The sequence below is a fragment of the Alternaria postmessia genome (genome assembly GCF_024291825.1).
Source record: "Alternaria postmessia strain BMP 2775 chromosome Unknown scaffold_20, whole genome shotgun sequence".
Classification (NCBI taxonomy): Eukaryota; Fungi; Ascomycota; class Dothideomycetes; order Pleosporales; family Pleosporaceae; genus Alternaria; species Alternaria postmessia.
Window position 1 is genome coordinate 275951 of NW_026260093.1, and position 23280 is coordinate 299230.

Sequence of the window (23280 nt, forward strand, 5' to 3'; positions counted from 1 at the left end):
GTGATGATGATAGATATGACGATACCTATGTAACGCCGCTAGTCAATCCTACTCTACGACTTGTATTGTCATCGATTAGCGTTGCCGACAGCTTCGCAGTACCGAGGCAAGTACTTTCACGGGCCAGGGGAAACAGGACATCAGGACACAATTTCACGAATCCGAAGTATAGACCGACGTATAGACATTCAGGGTCTGATATCGTGTTTTCTTGCAAGTATATCCATGTTCTACTGATTCGCGCTACCAAAGTCTTCCTTAGCATCCGGTCTATCCCAGCTGCTCTTCTCTAGCTCCCTAACTCTGTCCAACAGGACTCTGACTCTGTTGCTGTTCTTCTCTTTGGCTTCTTCCTGTAACTTGAATGTCTCTTGTAACTTCTTGATCATGAAAGGTGGCAAAGGCGACTTCTTAGCTGTGCGGTAGTCGTATGTAACGATGTCTTCGACACAACGTGCTGCTGGACGACGCTGTGCTTCTGAAAGGATCATTACGTCCAAGATGAAGTGGTCACTGTTTTCAGACGGGTTGTCCCGAAGCTTGTGAAGTACGGTAATCCTGATAGTTAATCCGTCAATCGTTGCTCACTATGCATCGTTGGAGATCATACCTATCAGGCCATTTCATAGGCTAAATCTTCTTAGCGGATGTTTTGAAAGCTGAGCAACCGGAGTTCCTAGCGTTCGGTACTCACAAACTTGTAGTCCGTCTTAATGCTTCTCAAGATCAAGCCGACGCTCTTTGGGGTCATGAGCTCCATCCATTCAGCTTTATGCTGTGGATCCATTGCGGCGAAGTTCAGTGTCCAGTTGACTCTAGCCGATTCCGCATACCGGTTGTACATAACATTGTTAACGTGACCTATCTCATATTAGAGCTGTGCAACTGAGACTCAGGTATAGAAATAAGTACCCTTCACATCTATTAGTATGGGTCAAACTGAATCTTTCCCCGGACGTCTTACCATGCTGTCCTACACACAGTCGGGACTTATGTTAGCCGGTGTACACAAGTTTGCTGGGTGGTACTCCAACCATTTCTCCCCATACCACCTCTTGTCGGTAGAGACCTCGCCATTGCTTGCCTGTGAGGAAGCCTTCGCTTCCAGCTACAAGTTCTCTCCCTACAGATTACAAGTTCAGCTAATATTCAGGCGATCAGGACATACGAGTGTGATCTTACAGTCTACCGCAGTCTCTTGTAATATCGACCCAGTTTCTTCAATCTGTGCGGGGTTCATTCCGAAATTGATGCATTTCCCGATGCGTGTTCGGACGTCGGATAGCCATCTTGGGCTGAGAGCTGCAGTGGCTGGTGCTTCTACATCAGTCTTCTAGTTAGCCACCGGAATGCTAAGGCTCAAATTGTCTCTATTGGCTCTTGTAATGGTAAATATGAGCTCGTGTGTGAATTTTGAGCATACGGCATGATTACTTGGTTGGTAATGCTTCGTGATCCATTTCCTTCTCCTTTTGGCCAAATTGTACATGTCATGATCAGATGTGAATGATGCAGTCTTACTGCTAGAAACGATGAATTTAAAACCACGTACCGCTCGAAGTAGACTGATACCGCACATAAGGAACTCTCTGTACAACCGGAACAACCAGCCACGTGGGTCTAGAACGAAAAAGCGCTGAGCGCCCCAACGGTCGCACAGCACTCATGATTGCCAAATTTACAGGCCAATGAGAGATCAAATGCGGTGGTATTCACAAACCGTTGTAGCAAGCCCTTGAGAGCTAGGGCGTTTCTTTCCGAGGATGCGGACGGAGAAGACAAGCCGAGGATCCGCTTCCTCCACGGCCAGCTATCTTCATCCTCAAGTTCGCTAGCCGCAACATACGTCAGGGATGCGGGCCCGAGCGTTTGCTACAATTACTCCGCATTCCAACTCAAAGACACGTAATTGACATCTGACAGCCTTCAAAATCAGTGTTTTCTATTTCCGTATATTCATCTGTCTACAACCTCGAACATGGCTTCCCCGAATCCCGCGCTTCGCCACCAGGTCATTCGGATATACAAGGGTGCGCAGAAGTGCTCGACCGAGGCTCTTCCCGATTATGCAGATGGACTAATGACATGTAGACTTGCTTTTCATGGGCCGTGAATATCCTCAGGGATACGATTACTTCAGAACACGCCTACACAAGGCGTTTGCAAGCCAAAAGAATTTGACCGATGAAGCCAAAATTAAGCAGGGTATTGAGAGAGCGGAATACGTGAAGAAAGGTAAGCTCGTCTGAAACGAATCTGACTAGGACAAAACTAACCATTGTGGTCTAGAAATTGAAGCACTGTATGTCCAAATAACTCAACAAATACGATTGAAAGCTTTCCATAACTAGATTCAGATACTATCTGAAGCGTTATCGCACCTTGCGCCAGCGCTACGACAAACTCGCCTGAACACTCCAAAAAGAATACCTAACGCTTTGCCGACGGTGTGGCCTTGCGAAGACCGGGATATCACAAAAAGACAAGGTACGCCCGCTCTTCGAACTTTACACCTTCTTGCACCACCAGATGCCTACTTCCAGACACTCACCACTCGAGGCACCCTTCTGCTCAAGCAGATCGTTGATCATCGAGTTCCAATAACGCTGCCATTCCTCCTGGTTCTTTCCGCTAACTTCTTTGAGTAGAGGCTCCAGACTCTCGATCAATTGTATGACGACAAGCAATGCGGTGTGTCTCAGAGCCGCTTGTTCCTTGGTCAGAATGGAGCTCTCCAGCATCACGCTTCCCTTCTTGAGCTTTCCAGCCTCGCTTCCACGCCGCTTCATCGTCTCGCCAGCAGCCTCGCGCTCCCACCGTGGTTCACCGAGAGGGATTGCTACCCTACGGCTATTCATGTCGCACAAAGTATCCGTCTCCTGGAGTATGATCTGCGCTATACGGGAACAAGGGGTTGGCGAGAGCTTGCGCCGGTCCAGCGCTTCTTGAATCCAAGAGTTGGAGTCTTGGAGGTACTTGTTCTGCACATCGGTAAATGGCGTTGTATGCGAAATCAGGAACGTGCCGGTCGACTCGGCGACAGCGTACTCTTCAGGGTCTTTGCCTGGCGGAGGAGGAGGATGTGGCTGGATCGATCGGATAATGTGGTCCGTCTCCCATATCTCCAACGTGCCCTTGGACTTCAGGACCCGCGTACATTCATCGAGTATTCTCTGCGACGGTACTCCCAAGGGTATCACCATACTCAAGTCCTTCATGACGACGATGTCGAATTCCTCATCGTCGAATGGCATGGGCAACTTGCGCAGATCATGCTGCACAAACTTCCAATCGATGCCCTGGCGCTGTAAGTCCCCCGCGAGGTTGACGATATCGAGACCGGTGAAGGAGACATCTTCGTGGCCTAGGTCTGCTTACGGTCAGCTCTGAACGATAACTGTGCAAGTTGTGCGTGGCGCCCGGAAGAGGGCGCAATCCGCAACTACCTGGTCTTCGGAATACATACTACTCAGATATTCATGACACACGGCGGACCAGTATCCCGAGCCACATGCAATCTCCAACACTTTTCTCGGGGGGTATGATGGGGTCGAGCCCAAGGCCTTGCCGAAGACAGCTGTCGCAAGGAGGGTTTGTAGGTTCTGGCGGTGGAGCTCGGGCAGGTCGCATGGGAGTGGATAGCCCTGAGCGCTTCGAATGTAGCGGCGGCCGTGGCGCAATATGAAAGGTTCGGTGGAGGGGACGCCAGGGTCGTCTCTGATGCTTTGGGTGGAGCTGCTCGACATGGAGCCCCGCGTTATATCCATGTTGTTGTTTGGGTGGAGGCGTGGGCCGGAGGAGGCAGAAGCTGAGGAGGCGGATATGGTTCTACCGAGAGCGTCTGTGGTGGTCAGATCCCATTGCTTTGCTTCGACCGTCTTGGGGCGTATGGGCGGGCTGCTGGCGGCGTTGGAGCCGTAGTAGCGATACTGTGGTTCAAATTAGCAACAAAGGTTCTTCTGTAGAGCGCCAACAGTGTGTTCTTGCCAACTGCCAATCACCCATGGAGACGATCTGGAAGCGTGCTCGAGGTTATCCAGCCTACTCCAACCCTTGCCCCACTGTTTTAGCGGGAGCGCGATATTGGGCCGGTCTTTAGTCGTCTGATAAGCACGTGTAGGCGAGTCAGCAATTAATGAGCGGAACGGCGGAGCGGACGCGATGGCGGGAACAGTGCTCGACTGGAGAGAGATCAGATCAGAGAATGGAGCCAGCATGCCGTGTATGTGTGAATGTAGTAGCTTCGGCACAGCTCCGGTTGTGGGAGGCAGCTCAGGTGAGGAGCTGCCAGGCCAGCCGAGGAGACATCTCCAATCAAACGACTGCAGCTGCGGCTGTGTGAATCCCCAGGTTCTCCATGGCAATAAACATGGCTAGGCTGTGCGAGCGACGCCGCGAAGGAGCAGCTTTTGGTGATGTGGCGCTCGTCTGCAGGAGCGCGGCATCAGCCGAACCTGTCCTGCAGGTGATATTCCAGCGTGGGGAAAGCCCGAGTCTAGCAGTAACAAGCTCACGGTGTATGCAGTGCACGACGGATACGAGGACCACAGGGGAGGGGTTCTCGGTGTCACCAACAATCATGGACTATGTGAGCTGACTGTTAATACATAACCTGATGCGTGGTAGCAAATAGGTACAAGCTAAAAGTGCATAGGAATGCGTCGTTGCTGGAGTCGCATTCATGTGATCAATGTGTATTTACGCATGACGAATGCTGCCACTTGTTTCAAGGCTGCAATGTATACCATATGGTTACCCTTCCAGCGCGCTCGATCCAGGCCAGGTCGCGAGTGAACAGATGGGCAGTTTCATGGCTGTGGATCGACGCTTCCATGTCACGTGCCCCGCTAAGCGGCGCTCCCCATGGATCGGGCAAGGTTCGACTGGGCTTCACGTATCGCATCACTACGCTCTCTATTCTTCACAGCGCTGCAGTTGGACCCGCCCACAGTCTGTCTGGTACAATTGAGACTGATTGCCCTCCTGCGCGCCCTTTGACATCCTCAGCTGCCGTACGTGCGCCGCTTCCACACGCTTCTGCCGCCCTCTCCAAGCTCCACGTCCAACCTCTTCGATTCCCCGCTACACCAACTGACAGCTCCAGAACAGTACAAGCCCGCCGGGATATCAATACGAGCCCTTTGCCCGAGGCCTTTATTACCAACACGCCCCCGACCCCCCAGAAGCCGCCCCCCTCGCTCGCTGTCGAGTCCCCGCTCCAACATCTCCCTCACTCGCGACCCGCCGGGCTGTCGATACATGGTATACGGGTGCCGCGTCTGTTAGCGCGTGCTCATGTCGGAGAGTCAGCCGGGCGCCCATGTTAAAACGAAGAAGATCGCGTGCCCGAACCCTTCCTCCCACCTGACGCCCTCGCTCGCCTTGAAAACCCGCGGCTTTCACCCTCCATACGCAAAGCCGCCTGCGGGAATCCGTCCTCCCTCCGCCGCGATTCCCTTAGATGGCCGAGTACTCGGTCTACCCCAGGGGAACCGGCAATACCTTCTATCCACAACACGCACAGAATATACGCAACCTCCCCGGCCGAGTGCGGTCACCCACATCTAGCGCCCGCATACCTTTCCCCAACCCCGACACCCCCTCACCTTCGCGATCCCCTGGGCGCCAGTCTTCTCCGCAACAGTTCGGCATGTTCAACAACGCCCATGGGCACCAGGGCCAAAACGTTATGATGAACGGGCGAGCTGGGCACCAGAATTTCATGCAGCAGATGAATTTGGGGAAGCCTTTCCAACACAACCAGCACAACCAACATCAGCACCAACATCACCAGCAGCACCATGACATCACGGGAAACAACCATGTCAGCCAGTTCAACCACCAGCACAACATCTCGAGTGGGGGCATGTCCAATGTTCAGCCCCACTTTACGCCGGGGCATCTCCAGAACGGTACACCCAATAGTGTCCACAGCGGACTCAACAAGCCGACAACCGAGCACTGGCAAGAGCAGATGAAGCTGTACCAGACAGCCCGTGAAATGACGCAGGCTCATTCGCATGCCAGGATCCACCCGAGCGTTAGTAAGAGCGTTGTGGCAGGAACAAGCAATGGGATGCAAAAAGAGGCAGACAAAGAAGAGCGCAATAGGCCTGCTGCTCAGCCGGCGCAAGATGCCAAGGACCAACACATATGGACAATTCTTGACTTTGGCGGCCAGAACCTCAAAGTCATCACACCCGCTTTGTTCAATTACACCTTCCTGACGAAGCTCTACCTCAACTCGAACAAACTCACGTATGTGCACCAGAAGATTGGACAACTACGAAACTTGACACACCTGGATCTCTCCCTGAACAATCTGCAATACCTGCCCCCGGAGATTGGCATGCTAGTGAACCTGAAGCAGCTGCTCCTGTTTGACAATCACATCGAAAACTTGCCGTACGAACTGGGCTCACTATACCAGCTAGAGATGCTTGGTATTGAGGGCAATCCCATTCCGGACGACTTGAAACAGATCATGATGGAACAAGGCACCACGGAACTTATCAAACACTTCCGCGAGAACGCGCCTGGTCCTGAAGCGCCACCGGAGCGAGACTGGATCGTTCTCGACGAGATCCAAGATACGAACCAAGAGACTGTCAGTGCGCTTAGCTACAATATTCTGTGCGACAAATACTGCACACAATCACAGTATGGATACACGCCGAGCTCAGCATTGGCATGGGAGAGCCGTAGGGAGCTCATTCTTGCTGAGTTGCGCGAGCGTGACGCAGATATAGTATGTTTGCAAGAAATCGACCAAGACAGTTTCAACGAGTTCTTCCGAGCAGAGCTGGCACACAACGACTACAAAGGAGTGTTCTGGCCGAAATCAAGAGCACGCACCATGGCAGAAAGGGAGGCCAAACTTGTCGATGGGTGTGCTATCTTTTATAAGAACAGCAAGTAAGTCGATGTCCACATCTTCATCTGCAGACCAATACTGACTTGCCTAGGTATATCTTGCTGGACAAGCAGCTCATCGACTTTGCCAACACTGCCATCAACCGTCCAGACATGAAGGGCGAACACGACATCTTCAACCGCGTCATGCCCCGAGATGACATTGGAGTGGTCGCATTCCTTGAAAACCGTGCTACAGGATCCAGGTTCATCGTCGGAAACGTGCACGTCTTCTGGAACCCTGCGTTCCAGGACGTCAAGCTTGTACAAGTCGCCATTTTGATGGAGGGTATCACGAAACTTGCAACTCAATGGACAAAACACCCAGCCTGCAAAAACAAGGTGGTGTACCAATTCACAAACGGCGACAGTGAAGAAGGAGCAGAGCCCGATCCGACGCAGGAACCAGGACCTTCCAAGGAATACTCGGATCCCTCCGACATCCCTGTCTTGCTATGCGGTGACTTCAACTCGATGCCATCGTCTGGTGTCTACGATCTCATCACGCACGGCAATGTGTCGAATGCTCACGTGGACCTGGGAAACCGCAAGTATGGTAATTTCACACGAGACGGCATATCCCATCCCTTCAGCCTCAAGTCCAGCTATGCATCCATCGGCGAGCTGGCGTTCACCAACTACGTGCCTCACTTCCAAGGAGTTTTGGACTACATTTGGTACTCGACAAACACACTGCAGGTGGTTGGTCTGCTTGGTGAGATCGACAAGGGCTATCTCCAGCGGGTACCGGGTTTCCCCAACTATCACTTCCCTAGTGACCACGTGGCCTTGTACGCGCAGTACATTGTCAAGAACCGGAAAGAGGCGAAGAAGGTATCCGAAGTCGACTTTGGCCCAAGTCGGGAACGAAGGAATTGAGCGACTCGACGTCGTTTGGCCTCTGGGCATGTCAATAGGCTTGTGGTGCAGCAATCTCCGTCGTTTTCCAGGCGTCATTTGCTCGGTGTTCGGTTGCTATGGTCGGCCCGCGTCCTTTGCGGGCTTCATGATGGAAGTTTAGGTTTGGCAACGGCGGGTGAATCGCTCGATAGACGGTGCGCGGTCTGATCATCTTGGGAGGTATGAGCAATGCCAGCGGTTAGTACACGAATCTCACATCATGTTTGTTGTTCAGTGTGGGGAACATGTTTCCAGGGAGCCTGACGATGGAAGGACCATTACTCTCTTTTTGGTGTGCGAAGCGTTTGGCTGTATGCGGCTGGTGTTTTCCGGCATGGGTTGTTTGATCTATCTTCTGGGTTCTTCTTGCGTTCATCTTTTCTGCAATGTATCAATTAGGTAGTGTTTCAAAAAGGCCTTGTCGACTGCTTTATAGCAGGTCTGGCTACGGTTTTACCGTTCAAAATGGTCACGATGCATGTGTGGTGTAACATGGGCGAGTAAAACGTGTGCAGTCGCTGTGAGCCAGAGATGCCGTCATGGGGCAGTGTCGGCGGCGACAATTCGCTGGGAAGAGCCGTCAAGGAGCAGGCCGAATGATGATGAGGGGAAGGGTCCTAGACGGGCGCTTGACCGCCGCGAACTGGACCCACTTGGTCAACATGGACGTCCGCGCTCCTCGATAACTTCCCTTCAGGCCGCGCAACACGCAATTACCCACCAACTCTTTAGAACCTCTGAGTGACCTCTTTTCTCCCAAATTCTGAACAAGATGGCTGCCGCTGCCACCAACGAGCTGAAGCTCGACCCCAAGTACGACCACTACGACTACCCTACCGTTGCTCCCACCGCCCAAAGTGGACACCCAGGCCACACAACTCCAGAGCAAGATGCCCAAGTCTTCCAGCTGAGGACCCAGCTGGAGCAGGCTGGCCACACCAAGAACCTCGACACTCTGACTCTGGTATGCTCGTCGGTGCTAAGGCGGTGAAAAGATCTCAAGCTAAACAATTCACAGCTACGATTCCTCCGCGCGCGAAAGTTCAATGTTGAGCTTGCGAAGCAAATGTACGTAAACCTCGCAGAAGAAGAGCACATGGGTGTGTATAGAACGCATGCTGACAATCACCAGGTTCGTTGACTGCGAGAAGTGGAGGGCCGAGTACGCTGGCTGCGGTGTTGATGAGCTGGTCCGCACCTTCGACTACAAGGAGCGACCCGAAGTCTTCAAATATTACCCCCAGTACTACCACAAGACGGACAAGGTATGTGGCCTATACTTGGGCGCAGGATACGGCCCAGATTCACCCAAGAAAAACCTCTGACGTAGATACCAGGATGGCCGCCCAGTCTACATCGAGCAGCTCGGCAACGTCGACCTCACCGCACTCAACAAGATCACCTCCCAAGACCGTATGATCCAGAACCTTGTCTGCGAATACGAAAAAATGGCCGACCCCCGTCTCCCTGCCTGCTCCCGCAAGTCTGGCTACCTCCTCGAGACTTCGTGCACAATCATGGACCTGAAGGGTGTTGGTATCGGCAAGGCTACCTCTGTGTACGGTTACTTGGGTGCTGTGTCGCAGATTGGCCAGAACTACTACCCAGAGCGTATGGGCAAGATGTACATCATCAACGCCCCCTGGGGCTTCTCCGGTGTCTTCAGCGTTGTCAAGAAGTTCCTCGACCCCGTCACAAGCGCCAAGATCCACGTTCTCGGCAGCGGATACCAGAAGGAATTGCTGGCACAGGTCCCGGCAGAGAACCTACCCAAGGAGTTCGGTGGAAGCTGCCAGTGTGAAAAGGGTTGCCAACTGAGCGATGCGGGCCCATGGTGGGATCCCCAGTGGGCAAAGGAGCCCAAGTGGGCCAAGAAGAGCGACGACGCGATTGATAACTCAGCACTTCCTGCACCTACTGAGGGCACTGCTGGTACTGCACCAGCTGCGCCTGTCGGCACTGACCCTGCTACTGCACCTGCACCCGCCACTACTTAGGTAGAGTGTCTTATTGAGGCGGCGAGGGGTGTATAGAGTGGCAACGGTTTGGCGTAGGGGCGTGACATTCGATAAGGGGTGTGTGAGTTGCTCGCTGATTGCAAGATAGATAGGCGTGGTAGGTGTTCACGCGTTGGCATAGCAAGTGTAAAATGTTATCACAAAGCATAAGAGTCAACAAGCCCGCATTGAGTGAAGAGTTTTGCACCTCTCTTGTGTATGAGACTTCCTACACGAGCCATCCCACCACCACATTGAGTTTTCAATTCTCACAGCACTAACACGGCTTACTTACTACAGTTTCGTGGCGATAGCAAAAGATAATGTTGACACTAGGACAACACTCTTCTCGAATCCTTACATGTTGGGACGACTAAATGACCATATTTGCTGCTAAATACCTGTAGGTATGTTACTCTATTGCAAGACTAATGTTGTCCAAAGGCGCCAGCCGGCACAATCACCCTTTTCCTCTCTCTCACGCCAAATACAGTTTCTTCATACGCTGCTTGATTAACTTCTCACCCTGTCAGCTAAACATGTCGGTCATCAACGACTCAAAAGAATGCCGGTCTCGTTGTACGATCAGTTCAGGCCAGGTTCGCATGATATCTAGAGATGCTTTACATATGTGTTCTCGCATGATCATCATATTCATTCTTGTCGCTGATTCATGTAATGCAGGATGGCGCTCCATCCATCAAAATTCAATCATTTGCCATCTGTAAGCTCTGCGTCCTAGCGGAGATGCTCATGGACGATACTACCAAGGAGATTATTCTGGAGACGATTCCTGATCAGGATAAGGATCCTCGATTTGAGTATCTCACTTCAGAGCCAGTGGCAATCTGTACGATCTATAAAGGTGCTATTGAGACTAGCACTGCTCGTCGTCTGATGATCGAAATGTGCACACAACGTGCAACCAAAGAGGGTATTCAGGACTGATCGACTGAGAATCTGCCCAAAGATTTTCCCCTCAATCTATCTGTCAGTCTCATTGCTAATCGCCCCGTTCTGACCAACACAACAAGACTCACGCTAAGTGGTCTGCTGAGAGGGATTCCTTGATCCTAAGGAATTCTCATCTGTCCGACTCAGATAGGGAACTGTATGAATACACGAAACCTCTAGCGACTCAGCATCCCCAACTTCAGACTTCGAAAAACAATAAGCGCACAATCGACAGTGAGGAAACTGACGATGGTAGCTGGGAACGTGTGATGCCTAAGAAGAGGAAGAATATACCTCCAATAGATGTTCATGGACATTGATGGTTACCCTGTAGATATGTCTGAGGATGATTCTGCCTTTCTCAACGATTGGTCTATGATATTGGATGCAAACTCGTAAAACACAAAGACAAAAATCAGGTGAGACTCATACTGACAATACGTACCACAAACTAGCTTGACAGGCACACAGCCAACTGGAAGAAGGGTAGAAGCTATGTGCAGATGCAACACACTAGGTTCGGGACATGATCGTAGGTTTGTACCGTGAACAATGGCATTCGAGAAATCATCACAAGAAGCTCCAGATAAAGATGAATGCACGTATAGGGCGATCACATCGTCTGTTCACCAATGCTGTAGAACGCTTGTGCAATAGTTGGCATTGTATGTTGTTCTAGTACGGATAGCTAGACCTGATGTTTGTGCCAGGTATGAAAGAACGCCTTCTCGTCAATCCAGTGTCGAGACAAAGTTAGACGAGGAGCCTGTACGCATTCTTGAGACGTGTTGCGCGGGTTTAGAACGCGAACAGCAGCTAGATAAACTCAAGAGTCTTGCAAACTCATATCGATCAACCTTGACGTCTACCCGCACAGCAACTGTATTACAAAACTCAACAGACTTGGTACATTCTCACACAAGACAACAGCATAGGGCTCACGATGATACAATGCACAAACCCAGTCATGAAGTCAGATAGCTTTTGATAGATTACCAGGTATGTGAGTATCAAATAGATCAGCAGCGAAAGACCAGTAGGGCGACACGAGGCACCCCAGATCCCTAATCGCGTAGTTTCCCATAGCGATGCTCCTACTCGCCGAGAGCAGTGAGAAAAAGGAGAAAGCGTACGTACAGTACACGCCCAAGAAACCATCGAGGTAGTAAGCATACCATCATAACGCCGTGCTCCAATGTATACATGCATCCGGAAAACACAGTAAGCTTATGCCTACGATATTGTAGACCGCCAATAAATCACGCGGTAGCGATGTCAGGTTGCAGCACTCTGCGACTAGATACGGTGCTTCTCCGATTCTGTACATGAGGTTAGCTTCTGGATATTGCAAGTTAAGACAGACTACTAACCAAGTCGCGAGTACAGCATGTAAAGTGCCATTTGGTTACACTCTTGTGTACCTGTAATGGTGACAAGACGCTCGTTGCTATTGTCGGTGGGCTCGTTGATTTTGATGACACTGCCACTAAGCTGACGGATCTCATTAATCTTCGCACCGCCCTTGCCGATAATAGCGCCAACCATATCGTTGGGGATGAAGATCTGCTGGGTGAGAGGTTGGCCGGGCATGCCACCGACCGCTGCATGAGGAGCAGCACCACCATGCGCAACAGGCGCTGCAGCAGGGTGACCACCGTAAGGAGTGGGAGCTGCAGGACCACCGTAGGGACCGCGGCTAGGCGAACCAGCTCCGTAGGGCATGTTGGGATGTCCATATGGCGATTGTTGAGGAGGCTGTCCATGCATGTGGGGAGCACCATATCCTCCATGAGCGGGGGTTCGCTGAGGTGGTTCTTGACGACGGAAGTTCTGCGGGTGAGAGTACTGGCCTCCGGCGGGCTGGGGAACGTACGGCTGAACGGACATGCCACCAGGGACTACGTTGGCAGCCATGCCGCTACGGGTTGCGTATTGGGACGCAGCGGGACCGCCGAATCGCTCAGTCAGCTGCTCGACCAGAGTCTGAGCAACATAGTACACAGCAATGTGTACAGCGTCAGCAACACCCAGGACGATCAGCGATCGCTCGCCAGAGTTGGGTAGGAGAGTGTCAGATGCGTTCAGCTTAGCGTTGGAAGCGTCTTGAATCTCACGGATGCGGACACCGGCTTTTCCGATGATGGAACCAATGAGGATGTGAGGAATGAGGAGGCGCATAGGGTACGCCTTGGAGGTGGATGTCGAAGGAGTCTCGAGATCCTCCTGGTTGAGGGTGCGCACAATGAGGCCGAATGCTTTGGACACAGCATCAACTTGGCCGCTTACAGTAAGGATACGTTCAACAGCGCCTCGAGAGTAGTCGCTAACGGTGCACTTGGCGCCAGACAGACGACGGATCTGAGTTACGTTCTCTCCGCCCTTGCCAATGATAGTAGCCGCCTCGCTGGTGCCAATACAAGCACGCACATGTAGCCAGTTGGTCTCGTCCACCTGCTGGTTGTGATTCACAGGCCGACCGTTAGCACCGGATGTGGATTGGATAGGCTGGGTTTCAAGAATAGAAGGGGCGTCGGGGACAACAGTATCCGTTTGGATAGTCTCGTCACCATTTTCAACCACAGTCTCGGCCACTTCGGGTACTGCTTTCACATCCTCTTGCGTGATGCCTTCTGTGGCAACATCATCGGCCTTGACAGGTTGGGCGACATCGATATCGTCAGGGTTGGGCGCGTTCTCCTTGAGCATCTTATCGAGGGCCGGGCGCTTGGCATCGGGTTGGTCGTTGGGACCGGTAGGCGAGGAGGGCTCTTCAAGCGGTCGCTTGGCCGAGGAGGCTGCGATGGTGGGTGATGCAGACATGATTTCTGTGTATGAGTTGTGGGTCTTGAATCTTGAAACGGATATGCACGCTCTTCACAGTCGACGCGCGCTCAAACGGGATGTTGAGACTTGTTCAATTGATCTCGACTAATTGCGACTTTTATGTACAGCTGGGGCCGTGAAAGAAAGCGTGCTGTGAGGGCGGATGGAGGGAGTCGCGACAGTGCGGTGAAGGTGCGTGGATGTGAGGTCGCCGGGAGCTTGAAGGAGTATGGAGCGTGCAGAGGGTGCAGTGGTCGGAGAAGGGATGCCTCGGAGAATGAGGAACCGTGTATGATGGTGCTTGTGATGGAGCGGGAGAGTCGGAAAGGGTGTATGTTTCTTGGGGCGAGGTGAGGTCGACAGACGAAGAAACTGGCCCAAGGAAAGAAAGCTCGCTCGTCAAACCTTCTCGGCAACGGTCCGGCGTCTCAGATGGGAGAGCTCGAGGTTGCGTGCCTTCCTTCTCAAACGAGAAAGCAATGTTAGAAGAAGGGGTCGCGATGGAGATGGAGAAGGAACTATTGGCGATGGTTGAGAGCAGCAGGTGGTTGGATGAGAGGAGGTAGCGCAAACAACGCAAAATGGGAGCTATCGCGGGGAGATCGGCGCTAAGTCTTGGCGCGTCACGTGTAGTTCTACAACTTTGTCTGAAAACACAGGCAGTGCAAGGTGTGAAGCAGTGGTGAATCTCTACGTGGTGCAGCGGGAACTGCAGTGAGTTCAGAGTCGAAAGGGGTGACGTTGCCCTCCCCAGGCACCACGGGTCTGTTAGCGACACTGGTGGACCGCACCATAACACGCAGCCAACCTATTGCAGACATGGCGCAACCGCAGAACGAGACACTCAAAAAGATACGCGAGTATTCCGAAGAAGCTCGTGGGCTGCAGGATGATGTTGTCGACTTCGACGCGTCGAGTACCGAGGCGCGTTTGGAGCAGACGGTGAAGGAGCTACAAGCACGCGTGCAGGAACAACAAGCAGCGCTTGACAAGGTAATGCAATGAAGACGCGTCTGCATAGATACATGCTAACCAGATGATAGCTACGATCACGGTCACAGGTTGATATAGAGAGTGCGGCTTACGCATCGGAAGATCCGCGTAAAAAATTGCAGCAACTCATTGCTGTCAAAGACGCGTATCGACGTTTGAATTCAACCGCAACATACCTACCTGCGCCAGGATCAGTTCTACCTGCACTCTTAGCAGCGCGTACCCTTCAGCAGAACATTAAAGGAACCAAGGATGCTATCACCAGCACGCAATCCCAACTGGACGTCCAGGAACCCAACCTTCGTCAAGAAGAAGCCCTTTTACATGACGCCCAACTTCTGAGTCAATCAATGGAGAACCGCATTGAAAGACTACGTTCTCAGCACGAAGATCGCTCACAGAAGACACCCGCTCAGCTTGCGCGAGAATTGATTGCGGCTAAGCGCGCAAAGAAAGAGAGCTACGACAAGGAGATGCAGCGCATGGGTGGAGCAATGAACGACTTCATCAACGATTACCTCTCTAGCATGCTTGCAGCAGAAGAGCTGGGCGGACCTGTAGTAGGTGATATGCTTGATGTGGAAGACGATACACTTGCTGCCGGGTTCACGAAGAAAGGACGCCCAAAGTCGTCCAAAAAGCCAGCATCAGATAAAACGCGACAACGCAGGATTGACCAAATTTGGGGCAAGAAGACTGCTGTTGACGATCAAGAGGAGGAAGAAGAGCCACCTACTGAGGCCGAAGCTGCAGACGCGGAAATGCGACAGCTGATTGAGAACCTGTTTGCTACGTTGATGGGACCAGGAGGTGGAAAGGCGTATTTCCAACTACAAAGAGATTCTGCAGCCTCGAGGTTCTTGGTCAGGGCAAAGATTGCGCAGTTCCACCCAAAAGATGCGAGGAAGCTTAGACTGATTGACTTTGGAAGAGAGTTGGATGACTGAAATTGCTGGTGTAGAGTTACCTGACCCTCTGTTGCGAGGTTGCTGCAGTTGCTGCACTACGAGCGCCAATCGACCGCCACAAACTCGTTAGACAGATCTGACCTCGTTACGAGGGGAATGGCATCCACAAGCATACATCACCCAAAGCCTTGCCGAAGTTCCTATCGTGTACTCATCCCTTTTCCCCCATGTCTATAAAGAATATCGACATGTGGCGGTGCATTCGTGTTTAGTATCTAAACCGACATCGTACGTTTCCTTTTCGGAACTATCAATACCTTGGTTCCGCGCTCCACACATGCACGCACGCCTCCGGCCCACACTGCATCCCGCGCAACACATCATCCACAATCCAGGTTTTGGGTCAGGATAACCCGGCTTTTCCCCAGCGCCTCCGATCCTCTTTCGTCAGTACAGTATCCCAAATGAACTAATGACCCGAGTATCGGAGCCACTGCTCCGAAGAGAGACATGGGGGATTTTGGGACATCGGAAAAGAAGTACAAAAAGAGGTCTTATCGCAGAGGCGGTATTGGGAGTGCACGTGCGCGGGGGTGAAGGATTTCAATGGCAACGTTACCATGTACAATAACATGACCTGATATGAGGATGGGGATCTTCCCGTCCTGGCGCTTCCGCCGACAGAATCTGACAGCGAAGCGATCAAAGCATTCATACAAGCACATGGGTAGCAGGCAACTTCCGGCCGAAGCTCACTATGTCCCAGAGCTGAAGAAAAAGCAGAAAAATACGATGCTCAACAACCAGCCCCCCATGTTCGTCGTCGGAGATCCAAGAAAGAACCTTGGAAAAAGTAATCCGATGCATGAGAATAGTACCGTATGTGTCCCAAAGATCCGAAATGGACTGCCGGATGGGGACACACCCTGAGGCGCCGTCAAAACAAGTACCGTGCAGGTGACTACCTTGAGCATACCCTTGCAAGACGCACAGTAAGATCGTAAGATGCACGTCGTACTAATGCAGACGCATCAACGTGGCTCCTGTAGGTACACTCAGACTTCACAGAATCGCTCTTTCAATCCGCCCAACCGGCAGTATTCCAGGTGCGTCAGCGGCTGATGGCGCATGACAGCTTTCTCCAGCCCACTGATTCGTTGTCAGTCGTAAACGAGATGACCCACGATCCCAATCGCAACCTCTTCATTCGAGGGATATTAGGTGCGGCCATTTCTGCCGGAGGATGCGATCGCGATTGCGCGCGTAGCCTTGCCAGTGCAGCGCGACGGGTGGGAGATCTGAAGCTGCTCAAGTGCTGACTGCCTGGGCTGCTTACAGGTACCGGGCTGCGGGAAGCGAGCTGTGGGGACACCGCTGAATTGTGCTGGATCTCCAGCAAGTGCACGCTTGGTCTGTCAAACTTGAAACACATGCCGGATGATTAGGGAGAGCGTTTTCTGACCGCATGTATGAAGTCATCATGGAGCAACAGTTCATACATGCGTTCTGACAGCAAGAACCGAGGCCTTTCTCGGTCTTTGATTTCCGCGGTAATTTGCGTTGACAGGTGGATGTCACGAAAATGCCCGGTATACACGTGCACACCTCATGAACGAGTAGCGAACAGGGGTGCTGAAATTGCTGATTCCACTTTTCTTTTCCCGCTCAGAATCCGATCCCAATCTGGTGACTTCATCATGCATAACAGAATCACATATCATGTCGCAATACACGGGGCTTTTCTTTCAGATTTGCATTGTTTGCGGTCCGATAATACGGCCGGTTTTTGTGAAAGATATGGTACGGTGGGGGATGTTGGGGTGATGCGGGATTTGAATCTGGGATCGGTAGTCTTCCCGACGCTTTAGTTTGTTGATGCGTACCAAACCTACACCATCATCTTTTAGCCGTCTACGAGAATCAAATGATACCTTCCAAAAATGCTCAAGTGTATCCGTTTTACGAAGCTAGACTACTTCTCAAACCTCAGCTCGGAGCACCACAAATCGCAGTACATAACCTCACGTAACAGCAATGACAATCATCCTAGCCTGCTTGATGCCCAGGTGGAATTTACCGTAATGCATCCAGTGCGAAGACTAGATGCTGGAATAGGCCCATCTGGAGCTCCATTCCATCGCCGTTTCAGCATCGTGGCTGTGCGCAATTTGCTGTTTCTTCTGAGTCGTCGGAGATGTTCCGTCTGGTGTCCGCGCTGCGAAGTCAGATTAAGCAAAGAGACATATGTGTCCATCATGGGCTAGGATCTGCAAACTACGGCTGATATTCTTACCCTACGGCAGAAGCGGGGTACCAACAATCTAGAATGCCAGAACAATTGATATGTCGCCGAATTTTCTGGAAATGGAATTGTGCTGGTTAGAAGTGAAGCATTCTGGCATGTGAAGTGATCAACACCGTTGCGAGGGGTACGTAACACCTATCTGTGGCGGTGCAGACCTCTTCGGGTGACGTCTCGGTACACTTACGTCAAGATACTCCACGGTGGAGTGACCGACAACTCCCTTGCGATAGGGAGAAGAAATCCTCCGCAAGCCGTGAGTCACAGTTCGTCAATGTCCGCATGACACCTGCGTCAGCTGCCAGGGCGTTCTACGCCATGTGGCACACGCCAGCGCTCCCGCAGTTCGTGGCGAAGGCCAGGGTCCAGCCACACCACTCGCCACTTGCCGGCTCGCTTGAGTACACAAGATGTCGATCTCTGTGTAGATCCTACATGCTTATTGGTTGTCGTACAACGCTTTTGTGAAATGGCCTTACAAAATCACTATGATTAGAACGCCTCATTCCAGCGTAGTAAGTGGCCGATAGCCCGGATAGTCGTATAGTAGGTTCCCGTTCATGTTGTACGTTTATTCCGTGTTTCCATTGGAAGGAACACTCTTCGGGGTCCGCGAGGCGTTCTGCTTCAACACAAGAGGTGGCGAAAGTATTCCGAGCGAACATACTGGCGCATGTCGGCTAGCTTTCCGTCGCGGCCCTCCTGTTCGAGCACAATATGAGCGACGGCATTACCGGAAGCCTCTCCTTATGCATAGTCTCGGTTTGAGAGTCCATTCGCCTCCGAAGATACTCTCGAATGTGCGATTTCCTTGTAATATCACACCACACTTGCATGAGCGCTTGCTTGGTGCTGCACATCCCGTAGACTATTCGTTCAAGCCACAATCCGTACGATGGATTGGCGTTTCATAATATGCGATTTCGAATAAGGCAGTAGGAGACCAGATCTGATCGGTCCTTTCTCATTCGACGCGTACTTTCTCATTGCCAACGCATCTTCCAGACCCTGCTCCCTCGGTCTGACTTATCGGTTTTCTGTAGGTGTACCATGGTCGTGATTCGTGAGCCTTTTTCTGCAGTATGACATCAAGTCTCGGGCAGACAATCCTTTGAGTCGGATACATGTGCTATCGGAATCGGCTACCATACCCACACTTCCCGCCAGCCCCCTCAATTACTCGCGTGTCAGGGGTCCCCGCCCAAACGCTGACAGGTGTACCAAACACGGTGTCAACAATGTTGAGTTTAGTGTTTGGAAAAGCGAGACCGACGATAGTCGTCGCATAACCCATTCGCGAACGTGTATTGATTGACGCTGGTGCAAGCCGCCCGTTACTGCTGAACCCCTGGTGCGAACGCTTCGCGCGTAATTTCCGGAGACGATAGCGTGTTAAATGCTTGTGCGCGCCAAGACACTGAAATATTATTCGATGGGGCAGGCAAGGAGCAATCTGCCGCGATGGGGTCGGTCGGAAAAAAAGGTTTCTAACTTTGGCGGCGGACGGGGAATGTAAGGATCATCGCTATGTCACAACGTCAGTGGGGGTGTCCGCGGTCAACGGCGCAGCTTCGGTCGGCCAGGGTAAGAACGTGGAGCGCAAGAAAATTGTACAGGGAAGAGAAGTCGAGAAATCGCAGGTGACGACAGCTTCAGAGCGAAAAGGTTTGATTAGGCTCGCAAAGGATAATGGGCATGTACACCGTAGTGGACAGAGCTGCCATCCTTGTTGTATGTAGAAAGAAATTACAGGTTCAACGCTCCTCCCTCGTAGTTGCGTGTGTGTATCTCGCTATGTGTTCGTAACAGATCGTTGCTTTGCAATCTTAGCCGCTGGAAAGGTGAAAGTGGTAATAGTATAATGGGTATCGTCGTCGCACCGGAAAGAAGAAGAATAGAAAGGTATCAACAAAGGAAATGCAGCAAACGCTCTGGTCGAACGCGTGGTATCTCCAAAGGCGCTAAACGCCAAACAGTAGAACTGAATCAAGTGATGTTAATTCAGAACAGCCCTCAAAGAGCAATGCAAGGCTCCAAGGTACGAATAGTATGAGGTCGTGACAATCGGCAAATTACCGAGAAACAGGGTATCAAAGATGAAGGAACGGCGTCTCGCAGGCGAGCGATAGACATAAAAGCCTAGAAGAGAAGACGGAGTTCGTAACCGGTCGAGTGAACGTTTTCCGTAACGCTGATGTCGCCATCAACTTGAATGTCTGTAGGACCCGCATCCCATTCGCGCTTCATAGCATGCACTGGCGGTGTGCCGATCTCATGGAATTCGGCTGTCATGTCCTGTTGCTCGGGAATCCTGTTGACTGCATCGTCGTCCATCAGAATCTGCAGTCCTTTTTGGTTGACGCGGATGGTTCGCGTGACCTTGGTTGGCTCGAGCTTGATCTTCATTGCAATGCTAGCAACAAGTTCTTTCACAGTACGCTCCATTAGATACACGGCGCGGAAGTAGTTATCATCGGGTTGCCGACCGGCGAAGCGCGGTTGGACGAAGAAGCAGGCGACAGGCTTCAGCATAGGCTCCGGAGGCGGCTGGTAGGTTTGATCAACCCCAAGGGCTTCGATCCATCCAGAAAGCGCGTGGTCATCAGAATATGGCCGTTGGACCTTTGTTGGAACGTCTGCACCGCCTTGAATGCTAGTCATGCCCTTCAGATCACCTGTGGCTGTTTGTGGCATGTTGCGCCATTCGTTCGAGGACATGCGGGATGGTGGCTGGAAGGGCGCTGGACGTTGGAAAGACGTAGTCCTGCGCTTCTCCGAGTGGAGAGATTGAGAGCTGGGAGTTGGAGATACAACAGAGGATGTTCCTGTTTGCGACTCTGGAGCCTCCCACATGGGCGCATCCACGTTTGTGTCAATCTTAGAGAGTTCTTGAGGAGCAGCTCCTAGGATCACTGGGTGAAGATCCGGGTCATCCTGCTCCTCTCCCTTGAGGTAAAGAACACTGACAGGCCTGGTGGAACTGAACATGTCTTGAAGTGATGCCAGTTTGATGTGAAGGTCTTCTTCAGCAGGCGCACGGCCTCCTTGATTGTCGCTCGCAGAAGACATGGACCAGGTCCTCTTGTGCTTAGGTACCTTTCCGGGTCGTTGGCTGACACTGCCCTTGGAGATTGATCCACTACGTTTCCGCTTGCCGAAATCCTTCATGCCAGACTCGACCTGAGCAATCTGTTGCTTCAGCTTGTCGATAGTCTTCTTGACATGGGCGACGTCGTTGGACAGCTTCCGCTCGGCGCCATGGTCACGGAAGAGCTTGACTTTGCAGTAGCAAAGCTCAGCATCCGGTCTTTGGGGTGATGATCCGGTAGCTTCGGTGACCATCTCTGTCTTCGCACATAACCGGACGGGAATGCCTTTGACACCCTTGGAGTGACTGAAATCGGTAGAGAGGAAGTTGAAACGCACGGCCAAAGAGCACTCGGGCGAAGAGTTGTGAGTTGGTGTCCATACAACGACAAATCCATCGAAGGAGGAAGATTCGAGTTCAACTCTGGGACGTCCTTGGATCTCACCGCCGCTGACTTGGCTCGGGTCCACGAATTCAACTGCTTGAAGTCTTCCACCACGCTGGTGCGCCTCGTTAGTTCCGCGGCCCTCTTTCCACAGTTGCCAGCAAGACGCGGGTCGCTGACGCTGCTGCTCGTCTTCGAAAGAAATGCGAATGAAGGTTCTGTGCTTTGTCGATGGAGATTGCGCTTGCATGGGGGCCGTGTCTACAAGAGAGATGGAATAGGCCTGTCCTTTGTTGAGATAGGTAACAGGAACTTCATCTGACTGCTTGATCATGGCCGTGGGAGCATTCAAAGTAACGTGGTATCGGAAGCTGGAGAAGTTAGTACGTGAAAGAGGCTGGAAAGATAGGGCGACGGACTTTTGATTAGGTGGAGGGGGTGCCGGTGCGACGGCAGCTGCCATGCCTTCATATGAATGGGGTGCATAACCAATCAGAGGGGACTGCTCTTGCATCTCGACCTCTGGGACCATATTGTCCATTGGCGAATCCTCGTGGTTTTGCGCCATGTTGCCTTGGTCGAATGCAGCAGGCTGATGGGTGAACTGGTGCGGGGCAAAGGATTGAGAATGCTGGGGCTGCATGCCAAAAGGGTTGACATTCTGGAAGTGATGCGACCCCAAAGCATGGGGATTGAAACCATGAAGATGGTTGGCAGGCGCGACCTGGCCGGCATGAAGGGCACCTTCGGAGGTAGGAAGCGATAGTGGTGTTCCTAGGCCAAAGCTGAAGCCGGGCGTGTGGAGGTCTCCGGCCTGGCTGTGGTAGAGCGTGTTGGTGCCGCCAGGAGTTGGCGTATAATAGCCAGGAGGTTGGTTTGCGAAAGAGGTGAAGGCAAAGCTGTTGGGGTCCAGCAGCGAGGGAGTGAACCTCCACGGCTCGGTATTTCCACGCGGGGTCGGGTCCTGGTCTTTGATGTCCTCATGGTCGAGTTGTCTGAAAAACATGTGGGTTAGTATAATATTTCTGTGCGTTGTGCGTGCATGTTCGGCTTCGGCGGTGTTGTTGTTGATGTTCGTGCCGAGTGACATGGGATGGGGGGATCTCGGAAGAACGTACCGGGAGGGGTGCGCGACATCAAGCGCATCTGCGAGCGTGTGGCCCGGAGGACCTGCAATAGAATGCGAACGCTGCTGGAGGTGAGGGAAAGTCGCCTTGAAGTCCTCTAGGAGCTTTCCATCGGGTTTTTGGGAGTTGAGTCTGCGCATGTCAGTCGTGGGTCGGCCAAGGTACATGATGTCTTCACGCGACGCGCGCAAATCACATGCGAGCTTGGGCGCGGGCGGGACGTACCTATTTCGAAACATGGCATCGGGCGCTCTCGCGGTATTAGGTCTTGTTTAATTCGGGTTGCATCTGGGAAGTCGATGGGGAAGAAAAGGTGTTTGGGTTGGGGAGCCTTGGAGGAGCAGACTATGGGTTGATGAAACGGAGAGCAGCTGCCACGAGAAAGTCGAGCCTGGGAGAGTCAAGCCACAGGTGTCCAGGGCCGGTGGTCAGACGTCTTTTAGCTAGCGACCTGAGCATCCACAGGGCCTGACGGAATTGCAAGAGGGCCGCGCGTGGGCATGGGTGGAGCGTCGGGTCTAGGCACACGGTCCCTGCTCCTCTAACGCTACAGTTTTGCGCGGCCCTAGGCGGCTTTGGTCCTCCGCCCTACTCTGTGCGCGACATGCTGCCAGAACTGATCACCCACCGTCCGTCCTGCACAGCCACAACCTTACGGCAGACGCGAGCCGGCCAGAAGCTCTTTGCGTCCGCATGAGGAGCTGATAGTCGCTGCATCTGTCGCCATCCCGCACTCCAAGCGCACATCCGCCCATGGATGCTGGATCGCGCGGACCCAGCCCGATGTTTCTCGAATCCACTCCAACTGCTACACCAGTGCGAGGAGCTCGTGCGCGGCTCCAGTGGCTTGATGAGTATTCCGTGCCCTTGGGCGTAATTTACTCGTCAAGA

At 52.4% G+C, this 23280-nt stretch overlaps 7 protein-coding genes across 7 annotated transcripts; 3 read left to right on the forward strand and 4 right to left on the reverse strand.

The window, feature by feature from the left end:
• Window positions 1-230: 230 nt before the first annotated feature.
• J4E82_004349 (uncharacterized protein) lies at window positions 231-1667 on the reverse strand (the record flags this gene model as incomplete). The annotated part of the gene is made up of 8 exons (XM_051730628.1): window positions 231-558; window positions 611-630; window positions 695-861; window positions 913-921; window positions 965-989; window positions 1050-1123; window positions 1183-1320; window positions 1553-1667. The coding sequence occupies 8 exons, from the start codon at window positions 1665-1667 to the stop codon at window positions 231-233; spliced, it is 876 nt and encodes a 291-aa protein (XP_051589677.1).
• An 840-nt stretch (window positions 1668-2507) lies between these two features.
• On the reverse strand, window positions 2508-4217 carry J4E82_004350 (uncharacterized protein; the record flags this gene model as incomplete). Its single annotated transcript, XM_051730629.1, has 3 exons — window positions 2508-3370; window positions 3467-3929; window positions 3975-4217. The coding sequence occupies 3 exons, from the start codon at window positions 4215-4217 to the stop codon at window positions 2508-2510; spliced, it is 1569 nt and encodes a 522-aa protein (XP_051589678.1).
• A 1244-nt stretch (window positions 4218-5461) lies between these two features.
• Window positions 5462-7791, forward strand: CCR4 (Glucose-repressible alcohol dehydrogenase transcriptional effector; the record flags this gene model as incomplete). Its single annotated transcript, XM_051730630.1, has 2 exons — window positions 5462-6915; window positions 6966-7791. 2 exons carry the CDS (start codon window positions 5462-5464, stop codon window positions 7789-7791), a joined length of 2280 nt encoding a protein of 759 aa, XP_051589679.1.
• A 793-nt stretch (window positions 7792-8584) lies between these two features.
• J4E82_004352 (uncharacterized protein) lies at window positions 8585-9809 on the forward strand (the record flags this gene model as incomplete). The annotated part of the gene is made up of 4 exons (XM_051730631.1): window positions 8585-8776; window positions 8831-8880; window positions 8945-9077; window positions 9150-9809. 4 exons carry the CDS (start codon window positions 8585-8587, stop codon window positions 9807-9809), a joined length of 1035 nt encoding a protein of 344 aa, XP_051589680.1.
• A 2250-nt stretch (window positions 9810-12059) lies between these two features.
• Window positions 12060-13583, reverse strand: J4E82_004353 (uncharacterized protein; the record flags this gene model as incomplete). Its single annotated transcript, XM_051730632.1, has 2 exons — window positions 12060-12082; window positions 12134-13583. The coding sequence occupies 2 exons, from the start codon at window positions 13581-13583 to the stop codon at window positions 12060-12062; spliced, it is 1473 nt and encodes a 490-aa protein (XP_051589681.1).
• An 822-nt stretch (window positions 13584-14405) lies between these two features.
• J4E82_004354 (uncharacterized protein) lies at window positions 14406-15526 on the forward strand (the record flags this gene model as incomplete). Its single annotated transcript, XM_051730633.1, has 2 exons — window positions 14406-14579; window positions 14630-15526. The coding sequence occupies 2 exons, from the start codon at window positions 14406-14408 to the stop codon at window positions 15524-15526; spliced, it is 1071 nt and encodes a 356-aa protein (XP_051589682.1).
• Window positions 15527-19928: 4402 nt separating this feature from the next.
• Window positions 19929-22628, reverse strand: J4E82_004355 (uncharacterized protein; the record flags this gene model as incomplete). The annotated part of the gene is made up of 4 exons (XM_051730634.1): window positions 19929-21633; window positions 21682-22257; window positions 22381-22521; window positions 22615-22628. 4 exons carry the CDS (start codon window positions 22626-22628, stop codon window positions 19929-19931), a joined length of 2436 nt encoding a protein of 811 aa, XP_051589683.1.
• Between the last annotated feature and the right edge of the window lie 652 nt (window positions 22629-23280).